Source organism: Netta rufina (assembly GCF_964035555.1).
Source record: "Netta rufina genome assembly, chromosome: 2".
In the NCBI taxonomy this organism is placed as follows: Eukaryota; Metazoa; Chordata; class Aves; order Anseriformes; family Anatidae; genus Netta; species Netta rufina.
Window position 1 is genome coordinate 57,943,503 of NC_140124.1, and position 22,730 is coordinate 57,966,232.

Here is a 22,730-nt window from a genome sequence, read left to right on the forward strand (position 1 = left end):
GAACATGTATATTAGACTTGGACAAGGAAAGAGGAGAAATCTTTAGGGAGCTAAAGGGATACAGCGAGGAAGGAAGGAAGCCACTGGCATGGTGTGGAAGAAGGGGAGTGTGGATCTTAAGGGAATTTAGACGCAACTGCTCACCGCCGGTTCAGCTGCTCCATTTGCTGGATAGAGCCAGACCTGTGGATCCCATCTGGTGTTGCTGCGGCTGTGGGGCGCTGCCACGTGGTGGTTCTGTTGACGTGATCGACATAGAATACTCTCCCGTGGCTGTCTATCCGAGCTTCCCAATCTAGGGTTGGAAAGAAAAGAAGGGATGATGGTGTCAGTGTGAAGCTTTCCAAAAAAAAAAAAGTGGGAGATACATATACACAGACATACATACACACAGAGAGTGGATACACACACGTGAGATAGATACTATATAGATGTCTATATGCGTGCAATATATGTGTATATATTCAGTGTATATATTCAAATATATATATACTCTGTGCTTGCCTATATGTATGTATATGCAATATATGCATATACATAAATATTTCACACACAGCACATAGGCAGCCTATGAAAACCATCATAGACTACGAAAAACAAGTGACATAGTGGGTATATTTTTAAAGGGCTGGATAATTTTACAATTAGTAATACCAGTTGGCTAGATTCATTGCAGGTCAGGGTAGCCACACAGAACTGACGCTTAGCAAAGCAGGATTAAATAGGAGCTAATGTGGCAAATCCCATTTTTTCTTTTTGTTTTGTTTTGTTTTGTTTTGTTTTGTTTCATTTCTCTCTTTTTTTATACTGTGTCTCAGAAGGATACCATACAACAATTATAGGTTCCCCTGAAAACTGATCACAGCCTGGTTGAACATACCTGTAGAAATCTCTGCAGATATAAATAGATGTTTCATAAATTTATTGTACTGATGAATGCCAACTAGACTGAAAGTCTGCAGCATAATATTTAGCCTTCCATTATTATTGTCTCCTGTTAATGTTTGTTCAAGTTGCCCCATGACTGAAAACTAAAAGTTCTTCAGTATCCAATGGTTTGTGGAAAATGGTAATGTTGATGACAAAAGGGGTTGGAACGGGGGAAATTCTGAAGTGAAAGTAAAACAGACTCTCACATCAGATTGCTTAGAAAGTATGGAGTAGTGATATAAATTTGACTTGCTAGCTTTGTATTTCTTTCTATCTGATCCATCAGCTGATGACACATCTATGTAAATATAAGCACACACTTTCCACACCTGTTTATGTACAAACCTCACTCACATTCACACACAAATGTACATATGGTAATTACCTTTTTGGGGGCAAAAACTCTCTGTTATTCCCATAGCCTTACTGTGATGCCAGCTTTCCTGCTCTAACTGGGGATGACTCCATTCCTTCTATGTTCTTCTATGATCATATTTAGGATCAGCTGGACTTCACTCTTTACATATTACCTGCTCCTCTTTCTAAGAGAAGGACTGAAGTTGTACCTCTCCCTGCTTTGTCTGGAAACCCATCCTTCACAACCAGTTTCCTCCTCCAGAACACTGCCCCTGGCTAAACTCAGTTCCCTTACCCAGACTGGTCCCAGCCTAGTGTAGGCTGGCTTATGTCTATGGCTGGTTGCCCTTGGCATATTAATACCAGGAACCTGGAAAGGACACCAGAAGTCCCCTGGGGAATTTTCTCTAAGAATTCAAAACAGCAGGAACCTCATGCATGTGCATTATTTCCTTCAGAGTCGACTGTAAGTACCTCAGTAATTATAGGTGCAAAGCCTATGCTCACACCACACACAGTCTCCCTCCCTCACAGTGAACATCCCTACATAATCTTAAGGGGAGGGCTCTCTGTTTCTCCCACCAGGTAAGGTTTACCAAGGATGTTGTAGCTGTTGCAAGAACAAGAACACAGCTTTGTGAAAACTATACCTAAAACACAAGACAGTGAAAAACAGCACATGGAGCGCAACAGATGCACACTGAAGGAAATCAGTCTGACACACAGGGCAGGCTGAAGGCCAATGCCTTGCCAAGCATGCTGTGACTAGCGGCAGGTGTACCACCATGGGTGGGGAATGGCCCTTCTGGAGCCATGCATTATTTGCAACATCCTAAATGAGATAATCTTGGCCCAAATCAAAGCTGACTTGGTGTATCTTAACATCACTGAGATCTTTATTTTTCATGCCATTGTCTGGCAAAGGCCAAATCACCTCCCACTGCAGTATACATGTAACAGACAGGTGCTGAGCTCTGCTCTCTGGTGACCATCGATAAGACCTGAGGGAATGGAGTGAAGCTGTGACAGGGGAGGGTCAGGCTGGATGTCAGGAAAATGTTTCTTCACTGAGAGGGTGGTTGGGCACTGGAAGAAGCTCCCCAGGGAAGTGCCAAAGTTCAAGAAATGTTTGGACAACGCTCTCAGACATATGGTCTGAGTTTTGGGTGGCCCTGTGTGGACCCAGGAGCTGGACCCTAAGATCCTTGTGGGATCCTTAGACCCACACTCTAAGCCACCCTACATAGTAGACACCAACTAACGGTCCACGTCATATTGGTCTGGAGCCTGCTGATAGGCACTCAGTAAGAATACAACTGCCCAATTACACAGTAAAGCAAGTGCCTCATAATCCAGTCCTGTGAGCAATGGCTTCTGAGGCTATTTTGCAGTGTTTCTCTAATTAAATGTAATGCAGAGTTCCTAAGCTCTTAAGCATAACATTTAGAAATCCAGGAGCAACAAAACTTGTCCAGAGCTTGGAGGTCACGGTGAAAATATCAGGTCAGGATCATGCAGGCTGGACTACAACTTCAGACAGGCTATCTCTGCTGTGTGTATCAGGCATCCAGCAGCATTACGTACAAACATGAACTACACCAATCTAACCATGAGCACTGCTTTATTCATTGCTTTATGTGTGTATACACTTGAAACCATGGGCTGACACTGGCAGTGGCATACTGAAATAGTAGGAACTGTGTCACGTGGCTTTTGGGAAACCTGCAGCAGTCCTAGGTGAGTACTGATCCTTGGAACAGCCTTTCTGATCAGCTGAATAACTATTGTATTGATCACCTGGGAAGGCTGTCAGAGAGTGGCAGGTGTTGGTATTTTTGTTGTCCATAGATGTCAGGTGCGCTTCCTGCCTCCCCACAAGACAACCAGTAAGTGATACAAGTCACTGAAGCTGCATATGACAGCAGATTTGTGGACAGATGGTGGATACCTGCACGGAGATGGATGGGCTGACACGTGAACTGACAGACAGGAGTCTTCTTTTGAGCTGTGCTCAAGTTCCTTCACGCTACTTCAGGGGGACAGGTGATCTAGCATGCAGCCAAATCCCCTCAGGCTTCTTTGTTACTTTTCCAGGCAAATTAAGACTGTGACTACAACAGAGACTAACCTCCATCTAACCTCCACAGCAGTGGCATGCTGGACCACAGGCTGGAAACGGGACAGCAGCGGTTGTGTCCTCCAGCGATCCCCCTCCATCTGCTGAGTCTTATTTCACAGCAGCCTCTGCAACTGCTCTGAGTTACACTATAAGACGCAACTTTTTCTGGCAGGCCCATAATCCTAGAGGGGCAGAGTAAACAGGCTGCCTTTCCCTTTCCAAGCTCAGCCACACCTTTGGCATAGAGTGGTGCTGAACTGGGCACGTGTTTGTCTTGGCTTCAGTTCTGTAGGGCTTGCAGCAGTACCAGCGATCACAGGCGTAGTAAGGGGTGACTGTTAATGCCGTCAGGAGGCAGTGCAAGTTCTGCAAACCTGTCAGTTGCATACAGGCCTTAACATTTGGACTGGTCACTAGGACATTCCTACATAAATAACAAATCCGTTCTACATTACTTTCCTAAACAAAGCTGTCTGAGATTAAATTTCCTTCCTGGGACCAACTGGTATGAGGTTATGATGAAACAAAGCTATTCAGAAAACTATTCCAAAGAGAAAAAAGACTGACCAGAAGATTATTCATCTACACTGCTGCAAGTCCAGTCTACACTGGAGAGTCTACACTGTAGACTGGACTTGCAGCAATGGCAAATTATCTCCAACAGTACTTCTGAGCCAAAACTAATGCTACATGTGAGAGGCAAGCCAAGTTTAACCAATAACTCACATTTAAAATGCAAAGTTTCTTCCCTTCCCATCATTTGAGAATTATTTAGCTAGGATTAAGAGGCATTAAAGGCACTGAGGCAGTGATACCAAATGCTAGATGAAGAAACATTTCTAGATTAAGACCATGGTTTTTCTTTTAAAATTACTTTGAAATTTCATTGAGAGCTTTTAGCACTACCTTCCTTGTTGATATTATCTGATTCAACTTTTTCTTCTCACAAAATTAACTTAGTAGAGTCTATTCTTATTAAAATCAATATGCTTAACCCCAAAGTTTCAGTCTCTACTGTAAAAAGGTTACGTGTGAATGCTAAAATAAAATCCTACAACGGGATATAACTTCTGCACTGTATTGTTGTGCACTGCATTTCATGTTCTTAAACCTTGTAGTGAAAGCACTTGGGAAAACCAATGGTAGAAATACTGGCCTTTTGAGGATAATTATAAAAACGAGGAAAAAATGTATTAAATTGGTGACAGATGAATATAGGACATGGATTGACAGTACGTTTTGTTTACCTGAGCTGGAGTCAGTGTCCTATCATAAAGTCATCTAATTGGGAACTATTCACAAAATGTTGAGGTAAGAGTGGGAGGAAGAGAGATTTTCCTGTTACAGAGGTAACCATTCCCATTTCATCATTCACCGGCAAGCCACACTGGGACTCTAATAAGACTTCATTGGGCTAGAGGCATTTGAATCATTCATGCTACTGTGCAGCTGACGCCGGCATCGGGGCTATTTTCAGTTCAGGGAATACTGACAGCATGGTTGGTAAATGATGAATTATTTGTCAAGGGCACCATGGGCCAAATAAGCGCGTTCCCTACTTGGGCTTTGAAGAAAATAGAGTGCTTTGTTTATACGCCTGGTTGTTTTCTGAGGCACTGCACAAGTTAGGTTGCTAAATCACGTGCAGAATGTGAAGTTGACTCGCAGCACGTTGCAGGGCATAGAGTGCACTCTGCTGGGCAGTTAACGCTAATGCAAAAAGTGGGCTAATCCTCTAGGTACACGAGTGAAGGGCTGTAGAACCAAGGGAAAACACCTTCAGCAGTAGACACGGCAGTAAAAACCCTGTATTATCAGCCTGTTGGTTGATCACTCTACTTGCAACCCTCTAATTTTTATTCAGCATAACTTCAGAGACCATTACAATCCATAATGAACATAAAATGATTTGATCATCAAATCCATAAACAATACGATGGGTCCATGGTACATGAAGTGCCTTTCCCCAGCTTCTGCTGTTTCTGCTCAGATTTGGACCTGCTATCTGTCCCAGGAGCATCCTGACTGTGAAAGGGTTCCTGCTGAACCTGCAAGTAGAGCTGACAGACCACAGGGAGTGCTATCTCAAACCATGTTGGAATTGTGTTATGAAAAATCCTGAAGACAAACATTACAGAAAAATCAGAGTACCTTGCTGACACAACAACCAGAAGCTTTTTTGTAAGGCTTCCAGAACACTTGACAGATACCCACTCATTCCAGTCTTACAGCATTGACTGGAGACAGGGAAACATTAGTATTTTCATATCATGGTAGGTAAGTAAAAGGATGGATCAAGGCAGAGGAAGGTTATAGTGCTTGTCCAAAACACCATGGCAATACTTGAAGTCAGGGTCAAATACGGGAAACAAAAGACCATATTGCTTAGGTTCTGGAGAAAGCGTATACAGAACAGATGGGGTTATTTAGAAAGACATACTGACCTCTACACTGTTTGAGTTAACAGGAAAGGCTGAAAAATGTAATAAATTAAAAAACTAAAGCTTACTTGGTGGAAGAGGCTCATCGATAGTTGGGTAGTGATGATGGTCAGGCCTCAGAGAAGGAAGCTGGCTGACTGGCTGAGAATTATGGAGTAAAGGACAATCACCTATGGACAAGATATTCAAGATATTGACAGTCATTCACTGTTCTTACAAAGTGGTTCAAAAAATGTGCTACTGTAAAACAAGCGATTTTTTTTTTTTTTTTTTTTTTTTTTACAGAGGTTAGCCTGGTGTCCTAACAGCTTTGGTTATTCCTATTTCTAGGCGCTATGTTAATAATATCTCACATGCCCAAGAATTATGAAAATAATGCAGTCAAGGCTCTGGTCTCAGGTTTGTGTCAGTGCTAAGCTATTATGAACCAGATTCTGGACTCATAGACACACAAGTGTAAGCGAGAGAAGAATCAGGCTTGATCTCTGAGAAATACTGTACAGCTCAAGCAGCTTCTGCAGAAATTGGGCAGGAACATGCAAAATCCTGGTTCCAACTGTTCCCATCAGCAGAATACAAGGCTAAAAACTGCCTTGAATCCTTCTCTGCTTTTCCAAAGGATCAATGACTGTATAAGTGGACTGGAGTGGCAGGATTATGCAGTCCCTGCAAGGCAGAAGATCGTCCCCTTCTATAGGTATATTTAAAAATTCAAAGTGTCCATCTTGGGTGGAAGGAGGGAGAATGAGAGAAGGACCAGAAACAGGTAGGAGACAGGTGGCAGAAGAGAGGACAAAAGATAGTGAGACATAGTCAGGACCTGAGATAAAGAGGGAAGACCTGAGATACAGAAGAAGGAAGAAGAAGAAGAAGAAAAGGAAGAAGTGACACACAGTAAGTAGACAGTGCAGAGGTAGTTTTTAAAAACACTAACATTGTATATATGCCTATGTATCTGAGTATGAAATAAATGAAACCTAAACAAATGTCCAAACTCATGTTCTGTTGAGAGGAACAAGTAACTTAAGATCCATTCAATGTTTATAGAATCCTCTAAGAAACTAAGAAGCGTATGATAAGGATGAAAATTTATTCCTCATCTTAGACTTAACTGTGAGAATGAGGAAACTGCAAGATAAAACTTTGCAGGTTCTAGAATTCAGATTCCTTCTTGTTCTCTCCTTAAAACCTTAGAAACCAGGACTATTAATCCTAATAATGAACACATTTTCAAATTGTGTGCTAACAGTTTTTTTGCTATAACCTCCAGCTCCAGGTGGGTCTGTATTACAGAGATACAATCTAAGTTACATAAATAAAACATTTATGTGCATCAAAAAGATACATCTTAGGAAAAAATATTTAGTGTTTCCAACATCACCAGAAAATTACACAGATACTTAACAATTAAAAACAGACCTTTCAGCTGAACCAAATTCTGTGTGCTGGCTGCTTTAATTGTCTTTAATGTCAGTATCTTAATACCCTAAGAAAGAATATTTTGTAAAAAAAAATAACATATAGCTATCAAATGAAAAAAAAAAAAAAAAGCCTAAATATATATCTCTATACATTTTCTTTAAACAACCAACAGCTAGAAGGCTTCAGAAGCCAATTTTGTGTAAAACTGAAAAAAAATCTCACACCATCCAGAAGTGAGAAAAACTGCTTAGACAAAAATACTCCCTCTTCTAGATGCTCTGATGATACCGTATGGCCTCTTAAATGTCTTCATTAAACCACTTGTGTATAGGCGTATCTCACAGTCACATCTGCTGTGTGTTTTGAACAGACAGCAGAGTTACATAAGTTATTGCTCGGTGCTAAAAGTCCATCTCTCACAGCCTGAAAAATGGTGCTGTTACTCCAGGTGTTGTAGCACAAACTACCAGAACATCCATCTGTGTTTCTTTACTTACCTCACCACAATTGACTCTCCCCTAGTCAAGACAGTTACGCCAAGCCAGCGGAAGCATGGTAGTGTCAGTCACCTGGAGCAGGCGGAGGTGACCATATCTACTGTGCTTGTAACAGCCGCCAAATCGTGAAACAGTGTGCACGTTACTGAGGTACCCCCTGGTGATATCAAAAGTGCTAAGAACAGGGCTGCCCTTCAGCCTTTCTCTCAGCTAATCAAAGCCACTGTGAATGCTGCAGTGAGCTTTATACAGGCTCGAGGGACAGTCTTGTAGCTGTTCTGAAACTGTATGCAGAAGAAGACACCCTCTCCCCACATCCCCTCTTTAAAAAGTGCATGCAGCCCAAAGTAACCATCGGATCTGTAAGCATGGTCTCATGCACACACACACTCCTGCCCTCCTAGGCATATGTGCACATAAATGCTGCCCTTATACAAATACCCTCGCCTGCAAGGAAGAAGGATCACCTCACAGGGGATTTCTGTTTCTCTCTTTACTTCTGAGAATTATTTTTTTTTGAGGGGGGCCAGATTCTGTTCTCCAGAGTGAATAATTGCTTAGGCACGGCTGTTTAGATAGGCATTACACAGCCCAGTATGTAGGGACATCCTTACACCTCTCCTTTTGCCAGAGCAGTGGAAGAAGTAAATGAAGTGAGAATGGCCACAGAAAAGGCAGAAGGATGCTTTGGCTGTGGTTTCCCAGTCATCCCAAATTTGATATCCTCTTGGTGCTGTTTAAATTTGGTGTTAATTTAGGATAAAGCTGACTCAGAATCTGGAAATGCAAGGACCTTGCTGCACAACCCTCAGCTGCTGCTGAGGCCTTTACTTCTTCAGCCTGAAAAAAAAATAAATGAGCTGAAGAAACGATAAGTGACCAAATCCACCCTTTATGTAACTACACAAAATAACTTACCAAAAGTAAGAATTTAATATAAGAATTTGGAAGGATTGAAAAATAAAATAAAATAAAAATTAAAAAGACAAAAATGATTTTCTTAATTATGTTTCATCTCTAGAGGAAGATGAGATGAGAACTTTGATATAGTCAAATTTTCAAAGCATCTGAGAAAAAAAAAAACAAAAACAAAAACAAAAACAAAAACAACACACAATACCTGAGTTGCCCTGTGGTCTGTGAAATCTGATGTAAATCTGTTTGATATTTGGGAAACTGGAATAAACAGGCTTTGTAAGAGGTAGCTGGTTTCATTTCTAACTAGCAAGTGTTTGCTTCTCTCCACACATATGACTGTGTATGGCTACCAATCATATACAGATACTGGCCCAGGTCTTCAGCTGGAGTAAATCAGCATATCTGCTCCTTGATAAGCACAAGCTGGTCCTCTCACTGGCTACCAGAGACATGGCAGTACATCAGATATGTGAAATGAAACAATCCCAGGAAATAAGGAATGGGTTGGTGGATGTGATAATGCTGATCTGCCACATAACTTCAGCTAATCTTGATTTTATAATGATGCATGTATATCTACAGGAATCCTTATATATATGGATCCCCATCTGTATATGCTGGGAGATTACTGGGATTTTTAAAGACAGGCTCAATTATCCAACCCTCCCTGATATATCGCCCAGCTCAGAGCACCCAAATTTATAGGAAATAAACCGTGAGCTATCTGAAACCTCGATTATCTGATGCCTTCTGTGACATCCAGATAATCAGGGTTGCTCAGCGCATTGATTCTCAGGATCTAACCTTCTCTTCTGCTGCTTGGACCTGCTATTGGGGTGTCTAGACTTTCTGTGGCTCTTTGTGGGTTCCCACCATGAGCTACTAGTTCGTCTGGCCACTGGGAGGAGCCATCCACTTGCTCCCTGTCCAGCTCAGGGCTCTGTACTGAATCTGGCACTGACTCAAAAGCACTGTTCTCCTCCTCCTCATCATCTTGTGAGGAAAAGACCGTGCTCTCAGAAATCTTTGCACTGTCGACAGAGGAGAAGCGGGTGTGGCTGGAGAAGCGATTGTTACTGTCATAGCAGGAGGTGCTGTAGCAAGAGGTGCTGTAGCAGGAGGTGCTGTAGCAGGAGGTGCTGTAGCAAGAGGGGCTGTAGCAAGAGGTGTCGCACGCCTCACATTCGTTGTCACCATTAGGCCTGGAGCTCGACTCGCTCTCGCTTCCTGTCCTGGGGTGTTCCCCGTCCAACAGCCCATCATTTAAGTCAGAGAGTTGCTCCTCCAAGGTCCCGGGAGGCACTGTGCATTGGCTGAAGTTCTCTTCGACCTCATTTTCCAGAGGAGGCTCTGCTGCCATTGTCTCGCTCTCACTGACCACCTCCTTATCCAATGCCTCCTTGACCGTGGACTCTTCGTCGTTCTCCCCACCGTTGCCACCATCTTGCTCTTCTTCCCCATCGCTGCTCATCTGCGCTGAGGGCAGGCTGTGGAGCAGGTTGTGGATCCGTATATAGTGCGTGCGAGGGGTCTCTGGCTCACCACAAGCTGAAGCTATTACTGTCTCAAGTTCAGACACAGGCAAGGAGCATGGCCTGGTTTTCCTCTTTGCTGTGGTCCTCAGTTGGAGCTTGCTGTCTTCCTCCTCCTGGGCTGAAGCCCCTTCTTCCTGACTCTTCTGTAGATCCTTGCCAGCTTGCACATCTGCACTCACCTCATTGGCATCTAAAGCTTCTATACTATTCAAGACTCCATCTTCCTGAGAACCAGAATTGACTTTGTTGTTTTCCCTAGCTTCAGTCTCAGGAGGAGACATGCAAGCCAGCAGAGCCAGCTGCTCCGTGAGGTCCGTGGCACTCAAAGAAGGCAGCGCTTCTCCTGGGATGGATTCCAAGGGCTCGGGAACTGGCACCGTATCAACCTCTGCATCTCCTGCTAGCTCTTCCTTCACGTTGTTCTGGTTGACTTCCCCAGGTGGTTTGACAGCCCCTGGGCTATCCATACTGTTCACACTGTATCCATTTAGCTCTTCTGGAGCTGTGTTTTCTGAGGTCACTGTGTTGATGCATGGAGGCTCACCGAGGCTTTCCTCTGTGGGGTTGTTCACAGGGCTTTCCTGGAGGTCAGCTGGCTCAGGATCTGCACTAATGGAGACCTCTTCATCATCTGTATAAGACAGTAAAAGAAATTACGTACTCCTTTAACACAAAGTGTTGACTGAATGAGTAGCTTGGTTATGGGGGCACAGGCATCCACAGCAATCTGAGAAAATTAAAAGCATAAATTACAGAACTAAATGAGTGGGTAAGTGAGCAACCATCAAGAAATGCTGCTTTTTTGATACGCAGCCTTTGTACGGTGGATCTAACGATTATGGGGCTTACTCATGGTGACATTCTATATTCAGCACTCTTCCTCCTTGCAACATAACCTGATGGTAGCACCTTCTGAAGCTGCTCTTTGAGTCAACTGCCATAAGAAGGAATATTATGGGAATGATAAGGAAGCCTTCTCTGACGTTTTAATGACATTTTTCTTGTCATGCAGAAGATGATAAGATTCTACAACAGAGAATTAAACAAACTGCTTTTCACATCCCAAAAGCTGGAAACTTCCCCCAAAAATCCTTTGATCTGATCCCCATCTGTACAATCTCCTCCCAGATGCCAGACAACCTGGGCTCTTTGACTCCACCTACCAGTCAAAAGAAAGGAGTCAGGCTTGTCCAGCAAGGGGCAGGTCACAATTTCCAACTACAAATACCCTGCTGGCTTGACAAAGTTTTCCTGAGAGGGCCCTACCTTAGAGAAGCAAAAAGTCCCTGGGCAACGCTATTGAGATTTTCACATGAAACCAAAGTTCAAACTGACTCCATCATGACAGTGACTTCCTAATAACTACAAGAGAACCTAAAACAAAACCAAATCAAAAGGGAGGGTGGGAGGGTTACAATAAATTTTCTTTTATATTTTTCTTAAATTAAAAGTAATCAAAACGAGGAAGTTTTCAGTCATCTCTACTATTACTTCTCCATTTTTATTCCTAAAGTGCTCAAATGCTCATGACTCCACAAATAACAGTCCATCTAACACTTCCTCAGGGCAGATGACAGAGAAGCAGCTGGGACCTTAGTTTTCCATCCTCTTTTCTCTCAGTGACAAGGGAGACTATCTGAAGCTGCCAAGAACAGGGGCATAGAACAGTAGCTGCAAGCTAAGGGGAAACAGGGAAGAAATTGTGACTCACGATGCATCCTGTGACAGGAGGTTTTATGCACTTTCCTTTCTCACGAGTGTACCTAGAGTCCCAGAGCAGCCAGGAAAGAATTCAGATTTCTGAGGAGAAACGAATGCAAACCAAAAAGACGGATGTAGATAAATGATGCGTAAAGATTAAGAATTACCTGGATGGATAGAGGAAGTTATTTCAAATCGGAACTGCAGCTGGCCACTGACATGATCTGTAGGAAGCCTGCGACCAAGAGTGTAGCTTACAACCCTGTCCCTGCAAGAAAAAAAATATTGTCACAATAGACTATAACCTACCAAATGTCTACTGTCCACAGATAAAGCTGCTGTGTCCTACAAAAATACATAATGAGTTTCAAAGTCTATTCAACCCAGCCATGAGGGCATGTTGACTTGCATATGTGAGAACAAATGGCAGAGCAGGAGAGGACAATGTCTTCAATTACAATGGAACAGCTGCGTCAGTGATTCAGACAGGCTTCTGGGATACACACGCACATATGTATATATATAGAGAGAGAGAGAACGGTGGGAATGGAACTTCTGCAGCATGGGTATGAGAATATCAACATGGGAAGCAAACAACTCCCACTTCAGCTATTGTAACAAGACTTTACTTCCCTGCTGATCTGACCATATCTACCCTTATGCAGAACCTCGCATTTTTGTATTTCCTTCCCTTCACCATCCGCATAAAATTCAGCTTTCCTGTCCTTTCTTTCCAAATCCTGGACAGGCCAGTCCCCGCTTACCACTTTCTTGTTTCAAACTGGTTGAACGACTACTCTTCATCTCTTTCCACCCCTCTTACCTCTATGAAGCTGAAATATCAGGAGAACACCTTCCTGACAAGGTTGATCAATGACTCCATTCTGTCCTTGTGCAGGTCCCTCCCTTTGCCACACTTCATCCACCCCTCAGAACAGAATGAAACTACAGAAGAGATTAACTTCCCAGCTGCCCAAAACGAGGCTGAATCAATGTTTGCAAAGCATTTTTGACTGCAGAGGGTTCACTAGATAGTAATAGTTATACATCTTTTGAAGAAACATAGTTCACTTTCAGTTGGGCCCAATATATTTGCTAGGATAGTTTCACATGCATTGGAAACTCATATAAATGAGATGATCTCAAGGTTTACACATGATCTTGGTTGTATACTTCACATTGAGCTTGCCTGAGATTTAAAAGCCACCATGGTATTAAAACTAAACCAGATCTAGGTGCAGGCTGGAGGCACGGCTCTTGGCAAAGTATACCCTTAGATAGACAGTGTTTACCATAAGGAAGTAAAATAGGAGGATATAATCAGATGATGATGACAAATCTTTCCACATCGAGGGAAGCCAGTGATATCAGTTATAGGGCTCCACCTTACCCAAGCTGTTCTTTTCCATCTGGTTTCTAAAAAGCCACTCTATCTTTCTTACTTGAGAAACAGGGAGGTAGTTTAGTCCCTTCTGGTAGATTCAGCTGTCAATATCACAGCCAGTTTCTGAAACAGCTGTTCAAAAACACTTCCAACAAGCTCAGCTTCCTGCTGTTCTGATGAACTGAGATCCAATTTTCTGAAGTGCCCTCTTGGGAACTGCATTGCCTATGTTCTTCTCAGTAGATTACTCTTTCTCTCCCTGCTCCTCAAGGTCTAAACCTTAGAGTTTACAGCCAACTTTTTAGCTTTGTTGACATGCTATCCATCCTTCACAAATTGGTGTGTTACTTTGTCTGCACACACCTTCCAAGGACATTCTTAAAAAGGGGAAGCAGGACAGGACTGCTGATTTGAACCGGTTACTCCTTGGCAGCAGGGGAGGGTCAGAAAGATTTAGTTACAACATGACACATATGTTTTATAGTATCTCCACTGTCTAGAAATTAAATGAAGGAGGAACAGATTTGGCAAGATTTCAGCCCACATTAATTCCCTGAAACATGAAAATAGCCTGTTGATAACATTAAAACAATGTTTAAATTGAAAATATTGCACTCTCCAGATTTGTGGTCACGACACATAAAATCTTTCTTAAATGCCAGTTCTCATGTTTCAAAACGCAATGAATAAGGCTATAGAGAAAAATTACTGGCTGGATAATAGTTGTATAAATTCTAATTAACATAATTCAACAGGCAACTCTCAGTTTGATAACTCCCCCTCGACATCATTGTAACACTATAATGATACATCATCAGGGACTTAAATGGCAGCACACTCCTTAAAAAGCTCAAGGTAACACGAGCAGCAAAATTACCCTATGGCATGTCTTTCCAAGAGGCGCTGAACTGGCATAGACAGTTTTCCCAGGAAACGCTTGATGATCGGTCGGCTCTTTGCGAATTTGTCCTTAACTTCTATTTCCAGGACATCCGTGGGCAGGGAGACAAAGCTGAATTGCTGCAAGAAAAGAAGAGCACAGAACATGAAGCTGGTATCCAAGCCATGGCAACAAAATCCTGCTAGCATCTGATTGACCCGTGGGACTGTCCGGCTTTTTCACAGTCCTTGGACCCCCAAGACACAGGCCTGCAAAATAAAAAAGCTTGTTCTCAAAGCAAGTAGGTAAAAGCACACTATATGTACTGTGTAACATTATATAATTGGGCTTGGGGAACGCAGGAATTTAATTTATTCATATCATATTAGAATCCAAACACTCTACACAAGGCTTGTCTACGATAAGGACAGTGCACTTATGGGAATCTAATGTACTCTGCCCTACCAGTGATTGCTGGTCTAAATGGGAATGTAAATCATTACAGATTATGTTTTTTTCCCTTTCCCCTCCCCATGTTCTAAAAACTTTAAATAGCTGCATGGAAGTACAACGGAACTGGCAGCCTGGAGAGATGTTTAGTCAGCATTTCCCTCCACCAGACCCATGGCCATTCAGCTGTGCAGCACACCTCAGCTATTGAGAAGTATGGATCTAATGAAGGGAAGGCCACCTGATCACAATTTTTAGATATATATTTAGATACATATTGAAATTTCTCCCTCTCTTTCTCATCCCTGCCCAACCTTAGTAGGAAAAAGTCTGAAATTAGTTTTTATCTGTATCAATCTCCTAACCCAGCACACAATATGATTCCACAAAGCTAAACCAGAAGGTAAGCCATGGCACAGGCACCAGAACCAATGGTACTAGGGAAGACAGGAATGGCAACATCTAAAACTGGAGGTGTCACTGCAGGCTTTGAAACATGACCACCACCTCAGCTGATTTGGTTTTAAGAACATCTACTTTTACTTACATGTAATGTTTCAGTAAGATTTTAGTGAATGTGTGCATGCAAAATCAGGAAGGAGGGTAATATTTTAGGTTTTGAGTGCAAGGAAGTTCATGTATACAGATTCCAAGCATAAGAGCATTACAGCACCTGGAGATGTAGGTGTGTCCCCATAAGGAAAGCAGAGCTTGTTATTTAGGAATAACAATGCTGGTGACATGGGTCACTGAATCCTTTCTGCCAAACAGACCTGCTACTACTAGGGTATCATCAATCAGACAAAAATAAAATAATAAAATAAAATAAAATAAAATAAAATAAAATAAAATAAAATAAAATAAAATAAAATAAAATAAAATAAAATAAAACGGCATCTCTGCTGTGGCGCACAAAAGCTGGCTATCTGTGAGACTGCTGTTTGTCTAACTGAAAAGTCAGTATTAAATTGGAAGCCGACTTCTGTAGTAAGTGAATATTGAGATAGATGAAAGGATTTTCTATCTTTTCCCAGTGCCAAAAACAATCTTCACAACAGAACAGTGCTCTGGGTTATTGAGACTTGGAGTTAAGCCCTAAATTGTTTGCTCTATTGGATCATGATCTAATTTCCAGCAATGCTTAGTTTGAACAGCTTCAAGTGAAACCAACATGAGTGGGATATTCTATTAATTAAGTCCTGAAAAAAAAAAAAAAAAAAAAAAAAAAGCAAATAATCAGAGAAAAACATTTCAAATAACAGCAAAGCATTATTTTCTTCTTATTTTCTACATCTTTGCAACAGGTTACCAAAGAACGTAAAACCTACAAAGGGTAGAACATCAATTTCTCATGTACTTTGGAAGCAGCTTTATCAAAGTAAGTTGTATTATTGCTATTTCACCTGCTAAAAACCTTGGGTAACTGCCAATACATGACACTTACAAGGAAAGCAGAAGAAGGTAAATAACTTAACTCAATGAAGTTATTTTGATGTACAGCAATTTATCATTTAATGAATTCTCCATTATAATGTTGTTGACAATTATACTGTAAAACAGCTTCTGTGAGTTAGAGCATGCACACACACAGGTAGAGACTGAACTGTCCGTAAGTGGAAAGTAAAACCTAGATAAATGACTTGCACTTTCCTATGCTACTAATATTTTGTCTTGTGGTACAGCTCTGAAGTAAATCAGAACCTTCATGGACATTTGTTTCCATAATATCAGGTGGAACTGAGCCTGATGGCTCCTTTCTTGCACAAGAAACACATTGACATTTTCCAGAGCATTTGTCAGCAACTGAGCAGAGAGAATGGCCACATGGAGCAAGATGTGTTAGAATCAACCAGAGGAAATGTCTGTATGTCTATTTTTTTCCTCAGACTGCTGTGCCTCTTAGGCATAGAAATACAGTGATATTCCATATAATCTGTAAAATCAAACTGTATTCTGATTTCACCACCTGCCAACCACACTGCATTTGGGAATATATGAGACTGTCCTGGCCCATGATCACAGTTTCCAAGCACTTCTGCTAGAAGAATGTTCTGATATTTGAAAACAGCAGTGTCTTGGAAACACAATTAAGTCTTTAGGATCTGAAGTGTCCTGTGGCCGGGCTTAAAAGATTTACCATTTGGAAACCATAGCAGTTTGAGATCAAAACTGAATTCGAAGAGGTGGGTTTGGAGACAGTTTGTAAAATAGTAATATTTTTCCATAATGCACTTTTCCATTATCTAAGCACCTGCTCCCACTGTTATTCTCATCTAATTTTAATTCTTAATTTTTTAGAGGTAATCCCTGACTGTGGATGCCTCTGGCTTAGGCCATACACCCTGAAAATCCCTAAGGAGCGCTTGTTTTGAGGAACACACTGATCACCCACCCTTTGAAAAATGGGCCCCAGCAAAACACCGAGGTTTGATAAATTCATTTTCAAGAATTCCCAATCATTAATGAAAACACACAGGTTCTTGTAACATTTAAAGATTAGACTGTCATCTTCTTTGGTTGCGGAACCAAATCAAACCCTCATTTCCCTCTCTTCCTTCACCTTCTGTTCTGATAAGTGCTAACCCCTGTACCTTAGTTACAAAACATTGGCTGTTTTTACACTGTTCCATACTTGGCCCTTAATATCATATTTATCTGCAAGAAAAAGAGCCCTGAATGTCATGATCTTCTCTAAAACGTGGGCCCACTGCTGAAAGAAACAGGGGACCGAGCTCGTTATACAGGACATGTAAGCGGCTGAAGTACTGAATGCTGTTTTTACCAGGAAGACCAGCCTTCAGGAATCCCAGGGGGAAAGGATGAAACAAGGAAGATACACCCGAGGTGGAAGAGGATCAGGTCAGAGAATACTTAAACAAACTGGGCGTACATATACCCATGGGCCCTGATGGGATGTCCACAAGTACGGAGGGAGCTGGCAGACATCATTATGAGATCACTCTCGATCATCTCTGAATGATCACAGCAACTGGGCAAAATGCATGGGGACTGGAGGAAAGCAAATGTCATTCCTGTCTTCATGAAGGGAAATAGAATTACAGGCTGATCAATTAATCTATAAATCATTTCCAGACACACGAAGGACAAGAAAATCATCACTAGTAATCAGCATGAATTCACCAAAAGGAAGTCATACTTGGCCAATTTGACAAACTTCTATGATGAAATGACCAACCCGGTAGATCAGGGAAAAGCAGCAGATATTGTCTGCCTGGACTTCAGTAAGGCTTGGGACACTGCCTTCTGTAAGATCCTCACATGTTGAGGTATGGGCTGGATGGCAGAGAGTGAGATGGACGGAAAACTGGCTGAACAGCTGGGCCCAGAGGGTGGTGATCAGTGTCACAACGTTTAGGTGGAGGCCACTGACTAGCAGAGTACCCATGGGGTCAATACTGCTCCTGTCCTATTTAACATCTTTGTTAATGATCTGGACGAAGGGGCAGAGGATACCTGAAACAAGTTTGCAAAACTGGGAGGAGTGATGGATACACCAGAGGGTCATGCTGCCGTCCAGAGTACCATCCTTGATAGGATGGAGAAATGGGCTGACAGGAGCCTCATGAAGTTCAGCACCTGGCACCATGTGCATGCAACCCCTGGCACCATGTTGGGTGGCCTCAGCATGTCAAGGGAGGTGATCCTTCCCCTCAGCATCGACGAGGCCACTCGTGGGGACTCTCTTGGGGTGTCCAGTTCTGAGCTTCTCAGTACCAGAGAGACATGGAGATACTGGAGAAAGTCTTACAAAGGGCCACAGAGATTAAGAGATTCAAGCATCTCTCCTATGATGAAAGACTGAGAGAGCTGAGACTATTCAGCCTGGAGAAGAGAAGGCTTAGGGGGATCTCATCAATGTATATAAATACCTGAAGAGACAGTGCAAAGAAGATGGAGCCAGATTCCTTTCAGTGGTGCCCAGTGACTAGACAAGAGGAAATGGGAACAAACTAAAACACTTCGGGTTCCCTCTGAATGTCAGGAAATAATTTTTAGTTGACCAAGCAATGGCACAGGTTGCCCAGAGAGGTTATGGAGTCTTCCTCCTTGGAAATATATAAAAACCATCTGGACAGGGTCCTGGTCAACCTTCTTTAGGTGTCTGCTTAAGCAGAGGGGTTAGACCAGATGACTTCCTGACTTAAACCATTATGTGATTGTGTGAATATGTATTTTTGTACCAGCTATGAAAAGAAAACTGGATTATCCTCCTCACTCAGTGGTATATATGATGATATTTTGGGTAGTGGATTTCAAACAATGAGGTCTGGTTCAAAGCACATGGAAGTAACAGGGAGGAAAATGGTTGATGTTAATGAAGACTTTGAAACAGTCTCATAGGATGGCAGAAAATGATAACCTCTTGCAGTAACAGTGGAAATCAGTTTACTCAGTGAAACCTCATGACATGTATATTACATCTGTACCAGCCCCTGACAAGCCCTATTCCCAACATCTCCTCTGTCAATCATCACTACTTGATTTGTGTCATCCAGGAAAAACACTTCTGTCTTTTGAAATTCTTATTTCTGGTCAGAGCCACTAGAGCCAAGGGACTGTGGGCAAAGACAAATGAGGAGAATTCTTCCCCGTATAATCTGTGGAGCCATGTCAGATATTGCTGTACTCACTACTGCATCAAGATTAGATCCACAGTCAGTGTCTAGAGACAGATTATGGGCATAACATTCAGCTCCCAGAAGGGATGCTTAAAAAAATAGCTTTTTAAATTTTTAAATAAAAAATGTCTTTTGTCAGAATTTGTGTTGTGAGCTGAAAGCTGAGCAGTCTGAGAAGCTTGAGCAGTCTATTTTTAGATTATTTTTAATACAAAGAAGAACCTAGCTCTTGTTGTCCTCAGTGATGTTATTGGAAGGATTTTCACAATCGCTGGCAACATGATAAAGCCAAATTATAAACATGCAAAACAATTAGGAAATACCAATGGATCTTACTTTTCCCAGCAACCAAATTTCAGCCTTCCCAAAGCAAATTAAACTTTTTGCAGAATTTTCTCATTTTTTCAGCTTTTTTCCTCAGCAGGATAGTGTATTACATATGCAAATTTATTTAATTTTCATCAAAGATAAGTCCTATGTATCTACAACTTTCAACTACTCTGTAACAAATATCATCATTAGGAGTAGAAAACTCATAATGCTTTATTAAAACAAACCAGATACAGAACCTAAAAATGATTTTGTTTGTGGTTACTATTTCTCAAATACTCTTCCTTTGCTTTAATAACTCACCATGCCCTTACTGAGTGTGTATCTATGAAAGTTAAGAAAAAATCATACAGATTCTTTTTAGGAGGATGGATAGTGTTTATAGGCCTTGTGGCTTGTGCTGGAAGTTGGAGATTTATAGAGGGTCAGGTGTAAAGATGCTACTAAGCATCATTATGAGGTATGAAAGGGCAGAAACCTGTTTTCCTGCAAGAGTAGGTGCCTGTGGGAACTCCAACTCATGCTACACTTTTTACAAAACGATCAAAACAAAAAAAGGTTGAGTTCCTTGAATCACAACTGCTAGTGCAAACTCTGCAAAACTGGACAAGAAATTCATGCAACCTACTGGAATCCAAAGGCACGAACGTTTACATGGAGACTAACTGTAAAATAGCATACTCAAGTTTACATAAACAGGCTTTTTCCACAAATAACAAAATGAAAATCTAATTTCTGCCATTTTTAAAATACTGATGTTCTGACTTAGCTTTTTTGAAAAGTTTAGATTCTCCAGCTGTCCAGAGGCCAACCAAACTTTAAAATGACTTAATGGATTTTGTTTATGACTTTGTCTGTGGCTTTCTTTGTACTTTATTACAAACACACTTAAAGGAAGACATCGCTTTCAAGTTTTCAACTCACCTACCAAATCAGTTAGTTTCAACACTAAAGCCTCCCCCAAGGAAAAGACTTTGTCCAATGTTCATTTATATATTTACTTGGATATCTGCAGAAAACAGGACACCTGGGAAGGACAATCCACATAAAATTTTAGTGATAGCTAGAATACATTTTCACTTAATCCCCTTATAAAAACTCAAGTAAAATGCACTGTGAAAATGTGTGTGTAGGGGGGAACTCTTAAGATATCATGGGATCCAACGTTTATAGTTGCTGTGCAGTGGTCAGTGGATAGATGGGTAACCAACAAGAAATTAAATCTTTATTCTTATTAGCCCAAACCAGTAACTACCTACAATACTACATCAGCCACAACACATTACCTTGCATATCACACCAACCATCACATGGTATGAAATGACTCTTAGAACTTCAGATGACACAGGACACTGCACACTCCACAGAGTAGATGGCAGATTGCCTCATCTAAACTGCCGAGAAATTACCCTTAGGAACAGCTTGTTTCTCACTTGGTGCCTGGCCCTAAAAGGTGTCAGACCCCATACCATCCATGTGGTGTATCAGTTGTCTCCGTGTGTGATCCTTAACAGCCAAAGATGAGACTGCTCCTGTTCATAGGTTAGATATAAATGAATGGAGCTCAGGACCCCTTCACAGTGAGGAGTACCACTAGAAGGATGAGGTGGGCAACTAGCTGCTCCTGTGATTTGTCCTGGAAGACTGCTCCCAGACTGGAAAACCCTGAGAGTTAAAAGCCTGAACTCATCAGTGTTCAAGAAGCCCTTGGACAAGGTGCTATGAGTTATGATTTAGTAGCTTAGTGGGTAGTATTGGTGATAGGAGGACGGTTGGACTAGATATCTTATAGGTCCTTTCCAACCTTGTATTTCTATGATTCTATGATGGAAAGAACCACGTCAACATACTAACTCTTGGGCTAAGCAGACAATATCATCAGTTTGGGCTCTGCCCAGTAAAGTCATTAGGATACTCCTACTCATTTACACAGATTTTGCACACCTGCCTCTTCCCTGTGGATTCACTCTCACAGAGACGCAAATCTGAGTCAAAGCTATCTAGGATCAGATGACACATCCATTCTCTCAAACGATCCCAATGACATAAACACAGATCTGAATTTATACCACTACTGTTATCTTGGAGCAAGATCTGAAAACATTGTAGTAAAGGGAGGTTCAGATAGCAAGCTGCTTCTTAGTGCCAAGACTTTTTTTTTTTTTTTTTTTTCTGGCTTCTAAACCCGAGGATGGTTTTACATACACAGATAATTCATTTTCTTACCATAAACAGATTTTGTGGGGGTTTTGTGCATGACTTACATGAGGTGAAGACTGAAGGCACATGCTAATACTGACCTGGCAGAATACATCTGTATCCATTTATAAGATAATAAAAACATTTCCAGAGTCCAAGAACAGTTTTCATAGAAAGCTAACTAATGATGATGATGATTAATTCTCATGTTTTATTTTTAACAACATTATTTGCATCCCTGAATATGGATAGATCATAGCGATGAGCTCTCAATAACATTATTAAGGAAGCTGTTGACATGAACTGAGTATGTCCACTAGCACTGATTAGTCAAGTTAAGTGCAAGTCAAATCCTAAGAACAGTCAGTATAATAACTGGTGAAAGGTAGGTAAATTAATACATTGGTGACAGGAAGAATTAGGCTCTTGATTTGGAGTTGAATAAGTGATACAATTAAACAGAATTTATTTGTGATACCCATCATGTCACAGGGACAATATAAGAAGAAGTAAATCTTAAAAGGCTGTAAATTCCTTTTGATGGATGAAGACAGATTTAGTCTTTCAGCTGAATACTTCATTAGTGGGCTTTTCATTTCATATACTCTACTGAAACAATTACATCCTTAACGCACTCACCACTCTCCATCTGTACGATTCTGCTCCCCATTCAAAAATCTCCTGTACGTCACTACTGTCCCATACAACACTACTTACGTGAGCAACTAGATAAGCTTGTGGGGAATTCCAGTTTCTTAAACTTATTATGGTAGTCCTCAATAACAACAGAAAATATTGCAGTGTCACTAACTTAGGACACAGAGCCCCATGGTTGCTGAAGGCTGGGACATCCCTACAAATACTCCTAGAGAGTCTTTGCCTTGGGATTCAGCAGTTAAATTCAGAACAACTCCTGGAAGAAATCAA

At 41.5% G+C, this 22,730-nt stretch overlaps 1 protein-coding gene across 1 annotated transcript in view; it reads right to left on the reverse strand.

Moving 5' to 3' along the window:
• The window catches only part of HECW1 (HECT, C2 and WW domain containing E3 ubiquitin protein ligase 1), a gene marked incomplete at both ends in the record, with an annotated part of 187,478 nt that overhangs the window by 65,596 nt on the left and 99,152 nt on the right, over positions 1-22,730 (reverse strand). Inside the window, 6 exons of the mRNA XM_084281623.1 lie at positions 145-295; positions 1,802-1,897; positions 5,916-6,017; positions 9,489-10,850; positions 12,088-12,188; positions 14,182-14,324. Coding sequence (XP_084137749.1) covers positions 145-295; positions 1,802-1,897; positions 5,916-6,017; positions 9,489-10,850; positions 12,088-12,188; positions 14,182-14,324 — 1,955 coding nt within the window. The remainder of the gene's footprint in view (positions 1-144; positions 296-1,801; positions 1,898-5,915; positions 6,018-9,488; positions 10,851-12,087; positions 12,189-14,181; positions 14,325-22,730) is intronic.